Source organism: Podarcis erhardii (genome assembly GCF_964252035.2).
Source record: "Podarcis erhardii genome assembly, chromosome: 3".
NCBI classification, from domain to species: Eukaryota; Metazoa; Chordata; class Lepidosauria; order Squamata; family Lacertidae; genus Podarcis; species Podarcis erhardii.
Genome location: NC_138507.1, coordinates 34,247,263 through 34,269,454, shown reverse-complemented (window position 1 = coordinate 34,269,454; position 22,192 = coordinate 34,247,263). Strand labels below are relative to the sequence as shown.

The 22,192-nt window shown below is 39.5% G+C and overlaps 1 protein-coding gene across 2 annotated transcripts in view; it reads left to right on the top strand.

Annotated features, from left to right (window-relative positions):
- Positions 1-22,192, top strand: part of KHDRBS2 (KH RNA binding domain containing, signal transduction associated 2) — a 354,578-nt gene that overhangs the window by 205,098 nt on the left and 127,288 nt on the right. For both annotated transcript variants that reach the window (XM_081857320.1, XM_081857321.1), the window contains exon 5: positions 17,922-18,049. In XM_081857320.1, coding sequence (XP_081713446.1) covers positions 17,922-18,049 — 128 coding nt within the window. The remainder of the gene's footprint in view (positions 1-17,921; positions 18,050-22,192) is intronic.

Sequence of the window (22,192 nt, the reverse complement as noted above, 5' to 3'; positions counted from 1 at the left end):
TAATTCAGCAAGTTCTTACCTAACCTCTTAAACATATTAATATTACTTTTAAAATTTAATTCTTTTTGTTTATCTATATTCAACTTATCCGATTCTCTTATAATCATTAATTTCTTTTTTTTTAAGGTCGATCTAACTTCCCTTCCACAAATTTTTCCCTTTGTTATATTAATTATAGGTCACATTAACCAAATAAGCAAATCATAACATTTTATAGTTCTATTCTCTCTCCCCCCCCCGCCCCGGTTTCTGTCCCTTCCCAAACAAATGTCCAAAAAACAAACAAAAAATAGTTCTTAGCCCGGATTCCTCACGTCCGAGGCCTCTGATTCTCTGTCAATCCCTCTCTGCCAACTATATTGGTAGTCCTCTTTGTTGGTCCTGAGACCCCGAAGGAGTTCAGTCAGTGTCACATCATATTTTCTTTCATCCAGAATGTTTAAAAATGGTTGCTGCGAAAGATCATCTACTTTTCCATACTCAAGAGGAAAGTCCCAATCATGTTGCTTTATTCTTTTTAGTTTTAATATTCCAAGTACTCCAGGGACTTCCCTCTTCTTCTTTCTCATCTTTCGCAGGTTTGTAATCCAAAGGTCTTCTTGCTCGTACTCTAACAGTGTAGATTCCTGATTGATATTTTCCACTTGTAGTGTCTGCACTCCTTCTTTCCTCTCTGTCAATTCCAAGAGCATCTCTTCCTGCTCAGCTGCAGGTTTTTTATCAGACATCTCCTTTGTGCATTCAGCAGAGTTGTTTGTTTTAGAATTCAAGGTCATAAATACTTCGCTCAAAGCCATACTCTGCTCTTGCAGGATTCCCACGAGAAAGAACATTTTTTCTATCTCCGCCAGTAATTTTCCCTCTGCAGCCATTGTAATATCACTAATTCCCCCTAGGGGGCTTTCAGTTACTTGGTAGTCCTTTTCCAATAATCTGTTACTTTGTTGTTATCACTACTTTGTTTCCAATCACCTCAGTTCAAATGTATCACCTTTAATTCAGAGAGTTATTAAATAACAAAATTCTTTACTTTGTCCACCCGTTTGACAGCTCCTTTGACAGCTCCTTTGACAGCTGTCAAACTCCTTTCACTTTTTCCTCCGGCACACAAACAGGACACTCCCGGGTTTTGGGGGGGGGGATTACACACAAAGTTCCAAAGTTCCTCCCTTTCTCTCCAGCACAAAAACTTCTTCTATCAAATTTGTGAAAAACTTTTAAATCATCAAAACAGTATTCATTCCGCCTTAATTCTCCGTTCCTTGCTTTAAATCGTCTGTAAGTAGAGGGGGTGCGGACTTCCCTTTAACACATCCCCCAATCGTGCCGAATTCAAAAGGTAAAAATTTTTTAAAGTCCAAATTCCACTACTCACGGGTCCTTTATTATCCAATCCGAATTTTGGGAAGAAAGTCAGCGCTCTCCGGCCATGGCTCGCGGCTTCGCTCCACTGAAGTAGCGGTCTACTCTCAGCACCACGCCACTCTCCGTACCCTCTCCGTAGCCTTTAAAAAGGCTCTTCGTGGGTCGGGGAGGGCGCTTAAGGTGCCCACCGAGTCACCAAGTCCGCAGGCTTCCGCGCCTGCGGTTTCTGAGGGTCCCCGTGTCGCCGGCACGGCAAGACCCGTCTTCAGCGGAGCCGATTCCCTCCGGAGCTCGGAGGGAATCCGCCATTAGCCGTTCGCGCTAACCCGGAAGTCCTCAACAGTTCCTAATGTAGTTCTTTATTCTCCCTTTGTAGATCTTCACTCACCTCTCGTTCCCTGTTAGGGAGAGGGTGCTATTTTGTGATTCACCTCAGGTGCCAAAATGCCGGCCCTGAATCTTATGAACTTCATTAAAAAGTGCAGAGGTGAAGGTCTAATTCAGTTTGGTAGTTCAACATCTTAAAGACTGGCAAGCAAGGAGTATTTAGAAAAGCAAGGGTGGAGATGCAAGATAAAAAGATTGCTTGCAGGACATTCACATAGCTCAAAGCTTGCCTTCCAAAGCCAAACTATCAGCCCTTCCATCTTCCTTTCTGCCACTGGTTCTGTCATTCATTACACAGCTGCCTCTTCCTCCTGTTAGGGATAGACAAACAAGTCAATTTGGGGCTCTTTGAGTTTCCCATTTTTCCAGACTCCAGTTCTCCACATTTTCAGATCAGTCTGCAATCCTTGTGAAAACTTGGCATCATTGTGGTGCAAATTTCTCTGAAAATACACGTTTTACATTTTTTGCATAGTATACACATTTTTGCAAGCAGTTTTCATGCATTTTTGTGCAAACTTTCCCCTAATGCTTTTTGCAGTTATGTTTGACATGGTATTTGGTTGAAGCAATGCATTGCACAATTCAGAAAAGTGTTGGATGTCAAAGGATAGCTGCATTTCACTTTGTGTGTTGTTTTGGGAAGCGTGAAGCAGATAGGTTCACACTAAAATGTGAACCCTGAACATAATTTTTCCCACATCTGTACCTTCTGTCCACTACTTCTGCTTCCATCTCCAGCTGTGAGGGATTGGATAGCCTTTCCCAGTTGGAGGAGCACCAGCAGTAGTCAGCTAGCGGGGAGAGGCAAGATTGAAGGGCTCAGTCATTTGACAGTCCAGCTTGAAGGTGGTCTTAGAGTGAAGAATGTGCTCTGAGCTCCCTATATCTCGTATGCTTATCTCCATGCTAAGAAATAAATCTGAGAAGCTAAATATATAATCAAGACCAGTGCTTTTTTGAAAAGGAACAATGCCTTAGATGTAGGATGTATTGTAGAAAATCAATAGGGCACTGCACCACTCAGGTATAAGAGTTAGTGGTGGTTTTGTAAGGAAGCAAAATGAATTATTTGCATACCATTCACTTGTTTGGCAGCTATTCATTTCAGGTGATAAATTTGAAGAGATGTCACAAATTGAAGCATCCACTGAAGAGGCTTTAGAATAAATTGATAGATTAGACAGTGGTAAGCCTTCAGGGTTAGGTTGCATTTACTCAAGAGTTCTGAAGGAACATTAATGTGAAATTCCAAAGCCACTGCTCTGGTTTTGTCTTGACATTAATGATGACCTCTAGAGGGATGAGGAAAGCAATTGTAGTCCAGGTTGGCTAAAGTACCAAGCAATTTGGAAGAACAATTATTCAATGTACGGAGAAGAATCAAGCTTTCGTCTCTAAAGAAAGAGAGCGAGAACTGTCAAAACAAGTGGGCAGAGTGCTTTAGGGAGGGAATAGTACAAAGCTGAGAACATTTGCCCTCCCCAACCCTAGAGAACTCTAGATGTTGATTTATTACAACTGTTTTACAAATCTTGCAGAGGGAAGACATGGCTAAGTCTGGTTAGTTGAGCTCTGGAACACCAAGGAGTCATCTTCTGGTACTAAGGTTGCCTCATGTCAAGTCCAGAGCGTATAGATGAGCTTGCTGTAAGTGGTGGGTCATCCCCAGTCAATCAAGGAATTGAAACATATATTGCAAATTATGGATTTTTAATGGTGTCACCGGGCTGTCAACTCACTGACGTGGTTAAAAATTGGGTTCACATCATAGCCCTCTTCAGGTGTAAAAGCAACACTTGAGTGATGAGATCGGGAATAATCACCTGACACTCCTTGGTTGCCGTCATTCTACACAAGTTGGAGAGAAAGCTCCTGAAATAGGAGCCTCCTTGAGTATTCATTGGAGTTTTTTCCCAACAGCAGATACAGGCTTAGGTGAGGTCTGATTGGAATCATGGGGGAGACAAAAGCGTAAAGCTCTCCACATTATCATAGTGAGATCTCCACATTATAGTTGCATTTCATTACCTGTGGGTATACCCATGTTTAGAGGCAACAGGGTCGTGGCTGAAGTGGCCTCAGGTTCTCAAGAACATAAATCAGGGGAAACATCAAATAAATAAATATGCCTTTTTGCAAATTCAGATTATGCAGTAGCGGTATTCATACGAAGTTTATTGGGAAATCATTGGAAGTCTTTATGGTAGGCAATTTCCTTCTTCGACTGAGAAGAGTACATTTGTGATTGTAAAGATAGTATTTTATCCAATTTAGCAAGCCTATTTGATCTAGAATTAAATAATGAATTAAAGAACCTTTTTGTGATGATTTTGTGGACTTTCCTGACAGAGTGCCAAAAACAATGGAAAGAAAACAAGAGTGAATTATTACTTAATGCTAAAGGTGATGTGATAAACACGTTTTTATTCGCTGCAGGTTAAATGATGCATTTAAAAAACGGCTGTAAATAGCTCTGCCAAGGTCACTTTATGGCTACTGCCCAACAAACACGGGCAGTATAGAAGTGCCCAGTCATTTACTCTGCATTTGAACTGTAGTAATTTGCCCTTTGAAAGCTTCCAGGTATCTGTTTCCTGTAAAGCTAATATATTTTTAACATGGGGATGACTGAGTATTCAAGTTGTTAGGATAGGGAGCAATAATCAATACTAGCCTCATTTATCACATCAGAACGAACCTTTGCAATGTAGAAATGACTCTGCAATTGTAGGCTGCTGAATTATTTTTCAAAAATCATGTTTATTGTGCTTGTATCTGAACTTTTGTCCAGTGAGCTTTTTGCTCTTTCTCCCCCTTTTATCCTTGCAACAGTGAAGTTGCAAGTGAAGTACATATGTTAGGCTAAGCGACAGTGATTGGCCCAAGGTCACCCAGTGAGCTTCATGGCTGAGTGGGGATTTGAACTGTGGGCTTCTAGTTCCCAGTCCATCATTCTAACCATAACACCACATATAACTCTGAAATGTTTCCCCACTGAAACCTAGGTTTCTTGGGGATTCAGCTACGACTAGATTTCCACATTGATTTGCTGTTTGGCCATGGAAACCTCCCCATGGCACTTGTAACGAGATGAAGCGCCATTCATTTTTAGCCTCCTGACTCCAACCACGCAAGGAGCCAGGCACTACTATCTCCTCCTCTGCTTCACTGTATGCCCAACTGGTTCCAGGAATGAGCAGCATGCAATATGGTTAGTGCTTGGTAGAGGAAATATGGCACCACACAGTAAGTGGTCATGATACTCTCTCTTAAGGCTTCATTATCCAGGGTTACAACTTTTAAAATTCCCTGTATGAGAGCTTCAAAATAATCCTATTACCGCTGGAAAGATGACTTATTCAGTGAGAATAGGTACCCTCATATACAACCACACCAGAATGTACACTCTCATATACAAGCCTACCAAGAACATATTTATTTATTTCATAAAACTTACATACCTCTTGATTGTAAAAAACAAAACAAAACCACCCTGCAACCTCAAAGCGGTTACCAATATACATGATTCTCCTTCCCACAAAATGCAACCATCATATTTTTTTTTCATTTATACTGCTTGATTGTAGGACAAAACTGAAAGTGGTCTGCTTAAGACCAAAGGTGCATTTCAGTTCAGTCAGCACTCATATGTAGCTTTCCCATTTCTTGACAAGCACATAGTCTGTATACACATGCAGAATAGCAGAACGAGTCTGGACCCAGGAATCTTGCTCCAGCACTTGTTTTTCTTTCCCTTTCTCCTCACCAAAGCATGGAAGTTGTGTGAAGCAAGGCAGTTATGAAATGTGGTCTAGCTGTAAAAGGCGAGATATATTTGCCTTCTATTACTCATCATCCCATGAAGAAACTTTGCACCCAACAAGAGCCACAGCAACGGCAACAGCAACAGCAACTGCAATGGGAGGGAAGGTACTTTTCTTCCCTTGTAAAGACATAGATGTTTCCTGAGACAGACACAAAAAGGCTGTTCAGTGGCAGCTATGCAGATTACTATTCTATCCGTGGGCAGAATAGATATATTTGTTTTAATTTATAAAATCAATAAAAATGTCACTACAGTTTACAGCAATTTATAGAATCTGGATGCCAAACTAAAATATCAGAAGTTTGGAATTGTATCCTCTATTTAACATACACTGCCTGTGCCCCAAGCACCATTTACTTTTATGCTAGCTAATCCATGATATTCTAGGAAAGATTTTCTGTACAGTTGATGTACAGAAGAGCCGAATCAATATCTTTGCTTTATAGTTTTACAGTATGCTGCTATACAGTGGCACCTCATGTTACGGACACTTCAGGTTACGTGTTTTCGGGTTATGGACTGTGGGAAACCCGGAAGTACCGGAATGGGTTACTTCCGGGTTTCGCCGCATGCACAAAAGCGCTAAATCGCACTTTATGCATGTGCAGAAGCACCGGATTGCGCCTGTGCAGGATGCGAACTCTGCGGGTTGCAGACGTGCCTCTTTTACAGATTACGTCCGTAACCCGAGGTTCCACTGTACATGCCTCCTCAAATCTCAGCTCTTTTGTGCTCAAAAGGATTGACTTACAGGTCACTGGGTATTGCAGCCTTAGTCCAGTTACTGGCTGGTAAGTTAGGAAGTTTGTTTTAATAATAATAATAATAATAATAATAATAATAATAATAGAAAAGAAAACTGAGGAAAACAAATGAAGTATTCCATGGACAAACTTCTTATCTTGAGTAGTCATGGTTCTGAAATTCTCTTCATCTGAATTTTAGAATACTGAATTACCTGGGCTTATTTCTGAAGTAGAACCAATGCATCAGGAATTATCCATTGTTCCTTTTCAAATTTCCAAATGTTGGACAAACACACAATGATGAAACTTTATGTTCATTTATGTCTTCTTTTTCTCTGTTACTGATGAAACACTGTAAAAGTAACTGGGTATGCATTATTACTTAATGATTCTTGTTCCGCAGTGTTTTACTGATGCACTTGTCTGAACTGGTAAAGCATGATAAACAAGCAAATTTGATATGATTCTACAAGAACTATCAATATTCTCTTTATGAGGTGTTTTAAATGTGCACATCAGTAGAATACTGCAGAAGAATTGTGAGGCAATCCTACAGATGATCACATCCAAGGTGCTTTTCTGCAATATTTTATCAATGCAGACTGGCATACACCAGGGATAGAGAGTTGGGGGGTGCTGAAAGCTGTGACAAATTGTACATACAGTACTACCATTTTGAACTGCTCCTCTGCTAAAGCTACCAGAGTGCAAACACTCTTGATTGTTGCTATTAACTCTGTGTGGAGCTACCCTGCAACCAGATCTGGAGACTCCAGCTGATGCAAAATGCTGTGGCTATTCTGTTGATGTGGACAGAATTTCACTAGCACATAGCTTCAGCACTCTAAAGCTTGTACTGGCAGCCTATACGCTATTGGGCCAGGTTAAAAGTTCTTGCATTGATCAGTGCCCTTAACAACTTGGATTCGGGATAGTTCAGGAACCACATGATACCTTAGATCTCTGCTCTCCCATATATCTGATCACTGTGGTCTTCAGGGGAGTCACTGTTAGTGGTGCACCAGGAGCTGCGCATTCAGTATCGTAGGCCAAATTTTATGGAACGCCTTTCCAGTTGAGGTCAGACAGTCGCCCCTCCCAGTTGAGCTTCCAGCAAATGCTGAAGACTTTTAAAATTCTTTTTTAATTGAATTATCTGTTTATCATTTTAACTCATTATTTCCTTGTAGGAAGTCTCTAGAGACAACTGTAATTAAGCAGTATACAAAACTGTCAAAATAATAAATAAATTATTCAGCCTATGAAAGTTTACACCTAAATGGATTGCCTTGAGGACATAGGTCCAGTCTCTTTATAGTTATATGGAGCAACAGTAACAATTTCTGTTAATCAGCAAGTTACTGTTGCAGTTGTGGTCCTAAAATTAGCATTTTGTAAGTATAGCTGGAAAAACCTTTAATATAGAAGTGCATTTATAAAGGTATATAAAAAATGTGCTGCTGTGACTCTTAACTTTCTTCTAAAGAAATCATCTGGCATTTAAGTTTGCCTAAAGGCATCGAAGCTTAAAGGCTGCTGTAGCACCTTGAACTCCTCGAACTAATTTATCTTTCACTACCCATGACGCTCTAAGAAAAATGAATTTTGTATTATTCAAGCTATAGCAACTTAAGCAGAGGGACAGCACTGCATCTCCCCCCCCCCCACCTTCCTCCAAAAGGGATGTGTTTTCTGCTTTTTTATTATGTTGAAAGGTTTATTTCGTGCTTTGGAATTTTTAGAGGCTTTGATAGCTATCTAACATTTGGCACTCTCTTTATAAGCAATCTTTTATTTAAACATTGGGCCTGCTTGATTTGTTGAAGGAAGTAGCTGGGAGGGAACTACTGAACTTCACGAAGCTATAAAGTTCTTTCTTCAGTGCTGGAAATGCACACCTTACCTGACTTTGGAAACAAGGGTTCACATATTGGCTGGAATTTAATGTCACACTAACGCAGTAGTTTAATCAGTACTAACATTCTTGCTTGCCAGGTGGAATTATTTCTCCTCTCTGCCACACTGTTCTGACCCCCCTAGTCTTTATTGGGGTGGCACATGGAAGAAAAAAGCAGCAAAATGCCCTATTACACTAGTGGAATGTGTTGCTGTGGCTCCAGGTTTTTGAAAACTTCTTGAGAATAGCATCTTAAATATAAATAATGTAGGTTATCAACATTTACACCTACTAAACTAACTTACTATAAGCGTTTCAACAGTTGGCTGCCTTAATCCAGGAAATTCATTACCCAACATCTGTTTTAGGAGACAGTTTGCAATATCCAAAAGGGTGCCCATGCCATAGTTTCCATCAGAGTAATATATTAAATTTTCCACATCAGCACTTGCTGTTAAATGGCTTAGCAATTTAGATCACAGCGCTATACAGTATACAAGAGGGGGAGATAGACTGGAACAAAGCAGCCAGTTCCCTCATAAAACAGTTAAATTAGTATACCAATTGTCATCAAAGCACAATGAATGCATTACTTATTCATGAACAAAGGATTTTCCCAGGTGTATTTCTTCATTTTTTGGAATACTAACTCATCTCATTTGTCCATTCCTCTCCCCTTACCCTAAACCACATCACATTTTGTGTATATATAAGGCTACCGATAGATTGCAGAAACTAGAATACTGTATGTTTCCATCAGTATTCTGATGGAACCCAGCAGTTTCTCTCCTATTCATCTAATTTTGATCCTGCATGTGGGTAGCCTGATTCTATGAGTTGTTTACTCAAAAGTAAGCCCCATTTAATTAAATGCTATTTATTCTGCAAGAAGTGCACAAAACAGTGCTTATGTAGTGCTTGTGATGGTTTGGAGCTCGAACAACAATCACAATCTAGAGAAGTGGCATTTCCATTTTTTTTTAATGAATCCTATTTAATTTATCCATCATAAGATACCATCTGGACAGAACAGGTTATAAAACTATTTTTCATTACACACACACACACACACACACACACACACACATATATATATATACTTACACAAACTAGAATTAAACTTTCTGGCTGTCGGTACAATGCAGCAGTGTTCAAGAAACACGATGCAGTAAGCCCTCTTTAGCTATCAGGGAGTGAGACCTTTTCCCCCCCTCTCTGCCGGTGTATTGGAAACTTCAGCACCCTCCACCGTACCCTCCACCCCCAGCCGATGATGCCAGACAGATTTAATTGAGCACATTGAAAGAGAAAAATGACATCTATATTTGGCTAGCCTTGTCCGTGGCACACTGACAGATTTCCCTCAGCTGTCATTTAACCTCAGAAGGAGGTATTCATGATCATGGTTTATGCCTCTCTGCACTCTGCCAGTAGACATTTCTGGGCTTCTGTTACCTGGAAGACATTCTCATTCAGCCTGCAAACTGCCTAGAGATAATGGGCACGTATTGTTGCCTTTCTTGCACATTTTAGATTTATTGTGCTGCCAACAATAAACAAAATAAAAACGAGATACTGGTTTTCCTTAAGATGTACAGCAAAGAGGGCTCTATTTATTGCACTGGGATGTCACCTGGTTGTAGACTGCTTGGAATGAACACACAACAACTGCCCCCCCCCACTCTCGGGTACTCATTTAGATATATTGTGGTCATAGGATAACCATCCTCAAATGTTTGAAAGGCTGTCACATCGATTATGGACCAGATTTGTTTTCTCTTGCTCTAGAAGGTAGGGCCAGACCCAAATGTGTTTAGATTAAAATTTTTGTAATACCTTCCCAAAAGTGATTCAGCAGGCACTATCAATTTGATCTCTCCCCCCCCCCTTCAGTCCTTTTTTTGAGGTTTGGGGGGATTATACTATTCAGCTGTCAATTGTTTTGTTTTAACTTACGGGTGGTTTCCATTTTAATAGTGTATTTGTTATTCTGATTTTTATTGGTAATATTTTGTGATACTTGTAAGCTGCTTAGAGATTTATCTCTAAAAAGTCAAGTGGTATATAAGTTATCTATTTATATTCTAAGTAAACAAAATAGGAAGAACTTTCTGAATGTACGAGCCGTTTGACAGTGGAACAGACTGCTTTCAAAGGTGCTGAACTATCCTTTGTCAGAAGATTTAAGCAGAGTTGGGTTATCATCTATCAGTATGCTGTAGCAGTCAGTTTCCTCCACCAGCAGGAAGTTGGACTAGATAACCAACTCTGATTCTACTATGAGGCTCCTCCTCCTCCTCCTCCTCACTGCTAACTAAGTTTGTCAGCAGTGGCACTTTCGCCTCTAGGAAGTGGTGGTCTTACAGTTCCCGCCACTTCACTGAACCATTCCATCCAGACTTCTTTAGCTCTACCAACACATAAATGAACATATTTACAGTATGAACACTAGACTCTGCCTTGTACTGAATAAGACCATTCATCCACCTATCTCAGTATACTGCACACCGACTAACAGCAGATCTCTGGATGCTCCCCATCTGCCCCTCACTTCCCCTTACAGCACATGCAGAAAACACCTTTTTGACCATTGGACCCACTAGTAGTCTTGTCCACTCAATCCACCAGACCCAGTCTTCACATAAAAGAGGAAGTTCTTAACTCACTGAGGCTTTGAGACCCATTGGCTACCCTCGCCTAGTTTATTTAGCCTGCCAGTTGAAGCCTTTTCTCAGAATGTGGCATTGTCACATGCTTCTAGGAGCCACAGGCGAGAGCTGAGTGTGGGGGGGACAGGACCAAAGCTGGACAAACTACCCCAGGAGGAACATGACATGTCCCCCACCAGAGGTAATATACCTCCCCATACTCCCCATACATCCCAGGTATCTGGGTACTTACCATTTTATACTATAAACCCTCTGTAGCTATTAAAATTGCAGCACCTGGAATTTTAACTTACCACTATAGCACTGATTCAGAATGGCCCTATTAATCTCTATGGTGAAAGAAATGACTACAAGTAGGTAAACACACACACACACACACATCCCGGTCAAAAAAAAAAAAGTAACAGGATGGTCAAACGTTTCATTGCTTGTTCTAGTTAGATTGATTGTCTTAACTGTTTGAAATGTGAAAGTCGTTTTTTCTTCATTGGCATGCATGCGAAGTTCATTCATTCTGCGGCTACTACATGAGAGACTGCTGGGTTTAACACTGCAACAGTCAATAATTCATACTTAAGCAGTGGATTTGAATGAAGGAAATTAAGATTTTCGTGTGTGCAGTGACTAGTGAAGTGTCCATTTTCAAACATACACACACACATACATGCATGTAAATACACTTACCTTATTTTACCTTAACCTTCTCCCTCTACCTTACTTGGGAGTAAACTCAACTGAACACAGCATGATTTCATTCTGAGTATTCATGCATAGGATTGATATCATATATTATATCCATAATTTTTAAACAGTTTTCAGCAAAATAACTGTTTCATTTTAAGGAGAATGTACAGTATATGTTAATAAAAAAGTATTCACATGTAGAGATACTTTCAAATGTCTTCTCCAAATTTCCATCTGTACTTGATATGTCTTGTCCATGTTACAGAGCCGGGTCTATGCATTTGCCTCTCTGCCATTCCTCTGGTTTGGATAGCCATACTTTAGGAATAACTGTGTGTATGCACAACTTGTTCTTGCCAGAGCTTTCCATCTCTGCAATTTATTCTCATGAATCTTTTTTGCTTCCAGCTATGCTTATGTGCAAGTTCATTGTGTGCACGAAACTCCAGAATTGGATGTGATAATGAGCATGGCTCTCTCAATGTTTCAGTTAGAATCTAAAGTTTAGATAACAGAAGCATAAATGTGCATGAGCAGGAAGTTAAGTGAGGCTCTAAACATAGGTATCCACTTCTGCTTATGTATGCTTTTCATTATCTAAATGGAATATTGAGCTGCTTGTGTGCATGATCACAGTCTCAAAAAACAACACCCACACAGTGTTTAGCATTAAAGCATCAAGGTTTGCATTGTCCCAGACCTCTCTCTCTTTTCCATTGGGAGGTTTCAATGAAACTTGAAAATGTTACCGTTATAAAAACTGAGGGCAGGGGGAGGAAGAAGGGTTCTAGCCTCAACCTTTTGATGATTCACAAAACCTCCAATCAATGCAATTGCATTGAACTGTACATTCCAGAATGTTTCCCTTTCAAAGCAATACACTACAGGTAAATAACATCAATGTTTTAATGCAAATTCTGATAAGATGTTTATCTGCATGGTATCGCTTTCAAGAGGAGATGCACTTGAACTTGCATTTCAAATCTGACATGCATTCAGCTGAATCACAGCAAAGAACAGACTTGCTTAGATCCCTTCTCTGTGCCTTGAGCTTTGAAAATGTGGATGATTCCACTCAGCCACTTACAATTTCAGATATACTTTCAATTTAAAAATTTAAAAACGGTGCACTGACAGCAGGGCCTTTTTTGATGACATAGTCATCAGCAACTACAATTGTATATGGGGCAGTTTATAGCAAAATAAAACAATTAAAAGCAACCAAAGTAAAACATCCACCACAAGCAATAGGAAAAATGGAGCAGGAAAAGTATTGAAACCCCGACAGCACAAAGGGAACAGTATGTGGAACTAGCAGAATGTGAAGCCCATTTCTACTACTGAATGTCTTGGTCTACTTTCCATTTTATATTTTGTCGCTATCCCAATTGCAAGCAGGACCCTTATAAAGTCACAGAGCGCTCTGTTGCTGTTTTTTCTATACTTTTTGTACAGAATAGCTGTATATGCATGCTTCTTAAGGTCCAGGGGCTCTGCAAGAGATCAGGCTTCAAAGCACTGAAGATCTATGAATTTTCATGTTCACTTAGCTTTGCAGTGCAGGATTTTAAAAAATAAATAAATTACATTTTTAAAAAACCCTATGCGGCTCTACTTAAACCAACAAAGCAGAGCCGTTCGAAACTTCACAGGCAACATTCTACTATGCAGCATTGTAACGTAAGGCTGATTTTGGAGGCTTATGGCCCACAAAAATGGCTTGTAAGGGCTGGCACAGGGCAGCGGAAACTGTGAAGTGACAGAGTTTTTAGAAAATGTACAATAATACAAACCACTGGATCATCTCTTAAGGTAAGAAAGTGCAAGGGACAGCCTCCTCCAAAGAGGAAAGTGAATCCATTTTACTTAGTCAGAAAAGAAACCCTGAACCTAATTGCCTGCACACCTCTGTCATGTGGCACTTTAAAGACTAACAGGTGTGTGTGTGTGTGTGTAGGTGTGTGTGTGGTTTGAGCATTAAAAGTGGTTCTCACAGACACCCTCTCCAATTAATATGCTTGAGTCTCACTTGATTCAGTCTCTCTCTCGTGTGTGTGTGTGTGTGTGTGTGTGTGTATTTTCCTTTCTATGCATAAGAATACAAGGGAGCAACCAGTTGTTGTTTTTCTGGGAGTACTCAAGGGTATGCAGTAGTGGCACCCCCTTTTTGGTTGTTGAAAACTGTGGCACTTACTGTAATAACTTCCTATTTTTATAGGAAAAAAACTCACTGGGAGCAACTGTACAGGGGTGCCTCGGGTTACAGACGCTTCAGGTTACAGACTTTGCTAACCCAGAAATAGTACCTCAGGTTAAGAACTTTACCTCAAGATGAGAACAGAAATCGTGCGGTAGCAGCGGGAGGCCCCATTAGCTAAAGTGGTACCTCAGGTTAAGAACAGTTTCAGGTTAAGAATGGACCTCCGGAATGAATTAAGTTCTTTACCCGAGGTACCACTGTATGGGCAAGAATGGGCAAGTCTGGAGGAAACCCATGGAAAGAGACTGCGCAGGAGCACTGACTGCTGTAAAGTGCACCCTTGAAAACTGTGCTGTCTTCTTCTTTCTACCCAGCGAACTAACTACTGTTCGTTAACTTGAACCGTCCATAATTAATCGCTTTAAGGATGTAGCTTAACACATTAGAGAAAGAAGCTTGTGTTTGAGCTTGTGCAAACGACCCAGTGTTTGCTCATACCAAATTCTATGGCACATTTTCTGTCTTCATTGCTATTCCTGTGTAGCTTCCATCAGACTTGCCATCTCTGTGTTATTGGAAGTCTTAGGAGCACTGCATCCAGCTCCAGTGCAAGGCTCTGCATTCAGCTGCCTTCAGAAATGCAGCTCCATTTCTAGTATGACTCGTAATAGTTATGAAAGATTCATTTAATGTTGCCTTCCAGATTAATGAAAGAGTTGGAGTGAGCTTTGTAATCTAAAATTGCAGACTTCAGGTTTAGAAGATTGCAGTTTCATTACATGCCAAATAGAGCACATATGATAAATGTTTGCAATTATAAAAATGAAATATTTCAACTCCATAACTACACACACTCTCTCTCTTTTTCTCTTTCTCTGTTTGCATACAGTTGTCTTTCTTTATTATTCCCACTATAAATAGATTGACAGTTCAAATAGTGTATTTAACCAGTTCTTTTTAAATAAGACCTTGTTATCCTACCAGCATGCAGGGAACTCTCTCAGTTTCATCCATTTTTGCTGCTTTCTGGGAGTTACTAAAAGCAAAAAGGGCAGGATAAAATTGCTGGCACAATGCATTGATATTGGCCTGTATTCTCTTGTTGGGTCACAAATTGTAAAAGCCTAATTATATATTTCTAAAAACTAAAAAAACCTAAACCAGTACACTCAAAGATACCAAAGCTTATAAAAGTAAAAATAAATAAATCATAAAATGCATTTTTCACTATATAATAGTTACACTGATCTGTTGTCATACTATACTGACAGAGTCACTGGGAGTGCAAGAGACACGTGGACTGGGCTAAGACTTGGTAGCTGACCCTTGCAGGAATCCACCTCAGAGCCAAATGGGTCACCTTGAGAGAAGGGCAATAGTAGAGGGCATAACCTGTTGGGGGTCCTTCTTCTCCCTGTCACTGGGGGGGGGGCACTTTTTCTGGCAGGTGAGACAAAGAAAGAAAAACAAGGTGGGGGTGGGAGAGATATCGTCCTTTCGGTAGGAGGTTGTGGGTGGGAGTTGGGCCAAATTAAGAGCTTTAGAAGCCCTAAGCACTTAAAAGATTTTGAGGCCCCCAAATATGTAATTCAAAATATAAAGAATAATAAACCATTAAAAAATATTTTTCAAGATGAAATAAAAACCTACAGTAAGATGGAAAATAATGTTTATTTTTGTATACTTCCACTTTATTTATATTTGAAAAATAATAATCCTACTTTTTCTAATTGCTAAGTCTTTGATCAGATCCTCAAAACTAATCTTATGCAACACGTGGTAAATCTAGCAATGACACTGGAGTGGGGGAGAAAGGCAGTTTAAAGCAAGGTTTGAGTACAGCGAGAAGGGAGTTTGGAAAGGCTCTGCTATGTTAGGTTTTGGGGCATTAGGTTTTGTGTTGTACCTGTCTCTGATATTTCTCCTTGTTAAGACTGACTTGTTTGTTTTCTTAAAAACAACCCCTCAACCTTCTCTGGAAGCTGGAGGCAATCTAGTTTTCCAGTGGAAGGCTGGTCCACTGACTTCTTTCAATTCTTCTTCAAGGAGATCAGACGTCACATATTCAGTGACCTGAATTCTAAATGGCTTGGTCCCTAAATAAGTTCCCAACAGAGACAAGGTTCCATAACTCTTATAGGTGGCACACTTTCTGTCTTCTTATTTGGTGTTACTAGATCTCATTATCGCAGAGCCTCACATAAAACATCCAGAAATACCAAGTTTCTCAATGACACCTCTACGTCTGTGGACTGAGAGAAGCCTATTGTCAACTGTACTTCTTGATTTCTGTGGTACTTCATTTTGTTCCCTCACAGCATTGGATATCTCCATGCCAGCTCTTCATCAGATTCCCCATTTCATAGGACAGAAGATTTGTTTACTGCAGCTATAGGCAGGAATGGGAACTAATGTGAAGGCATTTCTCTTTGATGAGCAAAATGTGCAGGCCAGCTCTTAGTTTGATATTAGAATTAAACCTCTCCTAATTATGAAGAACAAATAACATGGGATAAAACCCATGGGGAAAGATAGCTCAAAGGAAGAATTCTGTGTGCAGAAACATCACATATAAGCTAAAAAGCCCTTTGGGATGCCTTTCTAGTAGCATGCCTTGGGGCTCAATACATCAGAGAATATTCCCCTGTCTTTTTGTGATTACGGCAAAATGAAACCACTTTGATATACATTTTTCTCCTTTTTTATAACTGTGTAGGTAGTGCTATTACAAATCTATAGCAAACTGTCACTGTAAGCCACAGTGCTGTGTAAACAAATGACTGTGGTGCTTTTTCTTTTTTCTTAATGCAACAAAGGTGTCGCTTTTGAAACCAGACTGGTCTTTCTGCCACTGGAGCATTCTCTCTATTTGCCTTCTTTGTCATTACTTAGAGGTTGCAAAGAGGAATTCCCCCCCCCCTCCTTTTTGGAAGGCTTAATTAATCTGGTGTGCTGTTTTCCTACCTGAAAGCCACCAAATGCATTAGAGTCTTTCCAGTACAGCAGCAGACATAAGAGAGTGGTGCTAATGCACATTTTTTTTAAATGACTGCTGTAGAATTACTACACATTTTCTCTGGTGGGCATCTTATGTAATTCTGTTATCAGATTCAGAAAAAACATTGGTTCAGTCTTCTGCTTACTGGTTCAGAAGAAGCACACAGAGTGCTCTGGAATTAGTGCACTGAGATTTTATTTGGAAGGCTGTGCCTCATGCGACTTCACTGTGTAATATTTTCCAAATTAATGCAGTTTTTAAGGCTTGAAGGCAGAAACTCCCATTTTGAAGACATTTGCGGCTCTGTGATGAAGACGATTATTTGAAGACACAAATGGTCAAAGATCATTAGGTTCATTGCTACTAAAATATCCTGTTAGTTCTTTCACAGTATAGATCAGGCTTTCTCCTAGGTCCAAGTGACAGCTTTGTAAAGGAGTGTTCTAAAGGAGAAGGGGAGGCATAGGATCATACCTACTGACACTACGTCCGCTACCAGCCTTTGCACATAGAAGTTCCTATTTGCACTGAGGCATATGTGCATACTCTAAATGTGTATAAGCTCCTTGGTATGAGCCGTACTCTCCATTTTTGTACACTCCATTTTTGTAGGATGTTGATTGCACAAAGGATTGATTACTTGGATTTGGGTGTATAAGCATAGCCCCCTTGGCAATCATGACCTTGAACATGTGGAGGTCAAAGGTAGAATCAGTGAATACAGTTCCATCCTATTCTCCATGGATTGTTTTCTCAACTAGATGACTGTCTATACTAGGTGTCTGCACATGGTTTACCTATGCGCAGACAAGGTAGGTTTAAGGCTGAACTCTTAAGCACACTGGCGAAGGAGCAAGGTGTATTCAGCTCAACTGAACATATATGGGTGTGAATGTGCTTAGTATAATGGGATAAGCAATAACTTTTATTGGTTCATAGTGCACTGCATATATTTGAATAATGTATCCATGTAAAATATTTAGGGTTTCCCCCCCAAGAACAAAAAAAACTCTTCTTATAAAAAAAGATTCATTTAAGCCTATATATATATGTATGTATGTATGTATGTATCTCCAATTATTTTGAAATCAAAAGTGACCCAAGTTATACAGATGACAGGATGTTCTTCTGCCTACTCTTTTCCAGGACTATAATGATGAAATCCGTCAAGAGCAGTTGAGAGAATTATCATATCTAAATGGTTCAGAAGAGTCAGCTCGTGGACGAGCCATGCGGGGAAGAGGGATCCGGGTTCCTCCTGCAGCCCCTTCAAGGTCAGTTGCGTTTGCTCTTCTTTACAACCACGTTAACAGGTAAACAGTAGCTGCGACTCTAGGTACAGATGATGTTATTTAAATCAACCACAGTTTGGATAAGCTGCAGAATCTCAGACTTGGGGACCAAATTGACCTTCATGGGCCACATATCCTTAAGTGCTTCTGCCTGTCTGGAATGTGTTCTGGAACACACATTGCCTCTTCCTTCCTTCAAGGAGGGTGGAGGTTTTCGGATGGCTTTTGCATGGCTGGAATGTAGCCTCCCCTGCAAAGGTAAAATTCATGTCCATTCTTTTGCCCACTTTTACATCTGGCACCACACATCACTAGTAAATGTCGCTGGAATGTTGCCCACAAGGAAATGCAAAGTTCCCCACTCCTCAGTCAGAAAGACTGACAGAAGAAAAATATGGATATTTTCTATGTTTTCTTTCAAACAAATCTTCTCACTGAACTTTTAACTGCGGTTGAAATACAAGGGAATTTAAAATAGGTTTGAGAGTGAACTAATGACTGCTGCAACTAAATTCCAGACCAATATGAAAGTTAATTATGGCTTAAGTCCCAGGATTTTAAGTGACAGATTGGGGGTCCATATGTAAACAAAACTGAGTACCCCTGGCTAAATCCATACAACTTAAAGCCTTTCTGTTTGGTAGGGGCTTGCTTTTCACAGAGACTTTAAAGAACTGCTTTGTTACATTAGGTCCTTAAATAAGTTACGAACGTCGTACTCAAAATCAGAAGCAATTCAAGGAACCTTGCCTAGGCCCAGTTACAATTTCACAAAATACTTTTATGTCATGTTACATTAATTAAGGAGTCATTCCATTTGCCATAGAAGGACTTAACTGACTACTGGTGCATTTTAATAGGAGACGTTCAGGGCTAACAAATGGATCTCTTGAGTTTATAAAGCGGCAGTGTGCGGTAGACTGACTCATTACCTTTATTTTACGTTTTGCAAGCCCTCGTAAGTGTTTGTCCTTCTGTCGTTATTTCTATTACCTCAAAGTAATTTTAAGCTCTTGGTCGAGTGCTTTAAAAGATTGAATGAGAAGAATCCTGGTTGCATGTTTTTTTAAGTTGTAGGTTCAGATGGTTGCCTTTTCAACCATCATGAGATAGCCCTTTGTAGACATTTACCTTTATAAGCAATTGTGACTGCACCTGCCAGTCCTGCTCCCATGGCACATGCTTTGGTTTTCACATCTGCGCAGAAGCCTATATGCATAAATTTCAATACATGTAGGCATAAACTATACAGTCTCTACTTTCAGTTTTGCAGGGTTTAGATGGTTCAGTTTATACTACACGTGAAAATCCTTAGATGTGTAGATCTGGTGTCCAATGTATGGGCAGTGGGAATGACCAGGAGGTGAGGCTAACAGGTATGATCACAATCCTTCCCTACATGTACATAACTACATAGACCTGTTAAGTTCAGCCCTTCATTATTGCAAGAATAGGCAGCACAATCCTCTCAATAAAACCAGGAACTTTCATTTGAAATTTTGTTATGTTACTTAACCCATCTTATTACTTCTATGGTTGTTAATAATCATCTACTGTTGTTCTATCTAAATGCAATTCATTTCTCTTTGTTTTAGAGATTCTCCTGTCTCTCTGATATCACTCTGCCTCCCAGTGATCTATTTATATAGAGAAAAATAATATTCTCTGTCAGTTTTCATTAATGCTGGAATGAGCAAATCAGGTTGTTTGAATCTAGTCTCCTTAAATTGTATTCTTCAGTCCCACTGTGGTTTGAAATTGAGTTCCTACAAAACAAACCCTTCCTTGGCTAGTTCGACTACTTTATCTCTGTATTTAGAAAGGCATTAGATTTTGCTACATTATTATTATTAAAATAACCTATCGAATCCTGCTTGTAGTATAATTCCAATTTGAGATTGTTAATTAATATAGGTGGAATATTCATCACTTAACAAAGGGACTAGGCATATGAAAAAGATACTGTATATATGTTTCTACAAATAAGAATACTTATTACACTTGTCAGTATTCTACATGCTGTTTCTGCAAAATCACAAAATTGAAAGTACAATTTTAAAAATAAACCCAGCAGATAGACTGACCTACACTAGCAAGTAAAGAGAACCAAAATAATATTGACTTTTATTTTATAAAACAGTATTGGGTTGAGGATATCTCAATATGTGGGAAATCAAAAGGAACAAACAGACAGCTATGACCATATTTCCAATAGGTCAAAGCTCACAGAGGTGAAATGTCACTATTAATGACATGACGAAAGTTTTAGAAATGTTCTTTCATTATTGAAGCATTGCTTACAAAGGGAATGTTCTGTTTATGACATCTGGGTCCTAGTGTCCTACCATTCCTGGTAGGAGCTCAGATTGGCTTGTATGATTCTTTTCCCCTCGTCCCAATTTTATCATCACACGAAGCCTGGGAGGTGGGTTGGTGACTGGCCCAAGGATCATCCACTGAGGTTCGTGGTTGAGTGGGAAATTTGAACCTGATTCTCCTCTACTAATTTGGTGTAACTAAGCTCACACCAGAGTGCTACATGCCCCCTATATATTAGTTTATCCTTCTCCTATATTGAAATGAACTGGAATATATAAAAAATAAAGAAATTGTCCAGTAGCACCTTAGAGACCAACTAAGTTTGTTCTTGGTTTAAGTATAAGCTTTCATATGTCTGGACAAAATATAAAGACTTATTGGAAAATAAAACTCCAAGGTGGCTTTCACCTCTGGAGGCTAAGGCCCGAAAAAGACCCAATATGGAGGCCAAATGGCCAAAATATTGGGAAATATTAGAAAAAGATGGAGACAATTGGAAATTGCAGAGTTTGGAGAAAATGAAGGATAAGGTGCGAGACTGGTTACATTATGCTCAGATTAAAGAAGTTTTTAAAAATGACAAAAAGTTAGGGTTCCAGGTGGAGAAATCGAAGCTAGAAACAGAATTGTTAGAACCAAAGACCAAGGTACTATCTAGAATGTATAACTTGCTGTTAAAATGGAACACACAAGACGAAATGGTTAAATCGGCTATGATAAAATGGGCACAGGACATTGGGCATAACATTATGTTTGAGGGCTGGGAAAGGTTGTGGACCACTGGGCTGAACTTCACCGCATGTAATGCTCTGAAGGAAAATGTAATGAAAATGATATATAGATGGTACATGACCCCAGTTAAACTTGCCAAAATATACCATTCGTCTGATAATAAATGTTGGAAATGTAAAGAAAATGAAGGAACATTCTTTCACCTCTGGTGGACATGCCCTAAGGTGAAGGTCTTCTGGGAAATGATATATAATGAGCTGAAAAAGGTATTTAAGTATACCTTCACTAAGAAACCAGAGGCCTTCCTTCTGGGTATTGTCGGCCAGAAGGTGTTAAAGAAGGACCGAACATTCTTTATGTATGCAACAACGGCAGCAAGGATACTCATCGCAAAAAACTGGAAAACTCAAGATCTACCCACACTGGAAGAGTGGCAGATGCAACTGATGGACTATATGCAACTGGCCGAGATGACTGGCAGAATCCGTGACCTGGGAGAAGAGAAGATGGAGGAAGACTGGGAGAAATTCAAGAAGTATCTACAAAAACATTGTAATTTGGTTGAATGTTAAGAAGGATGCTAGATTATAAAAAATTGGCCACCACTAAATTAGATTTGAAATTTGATGATAAGTGAGACTAAAGAAAATATAAAATTTTTTGGAAGAAGTGCTAGATTATATTTGAATGAGTGGACATGAGATTGTAAACAAGTTGATAATTTGTTTGGAAAAAACTTTTAACGATGTAAATGGGAGCGGGAGACGCGAGGGAGTCCAAAGAAGTGATGAAATTATGTCTGTGATAGAAGTAAGATTGTTTATTATTTGTGCATTTATATTTAAAAACTTTAATAAATATTTATTAAAAAAAAATAAGTATAAGCTTTCATGTGCATGCACACTTCTTCAGATACACTGAAACAGAAGGCTGAGAAAAACCCTACCCCACCCTCCCACTATATATAAGGGTCTGGTGAATTCTGTTTCAGTGTATCTGAAGACATGTGCATATACATGAAAGCTTATAGCAATAACAAACTTAGTTGGTCTCTAAGGTGCTACTGGACAATTT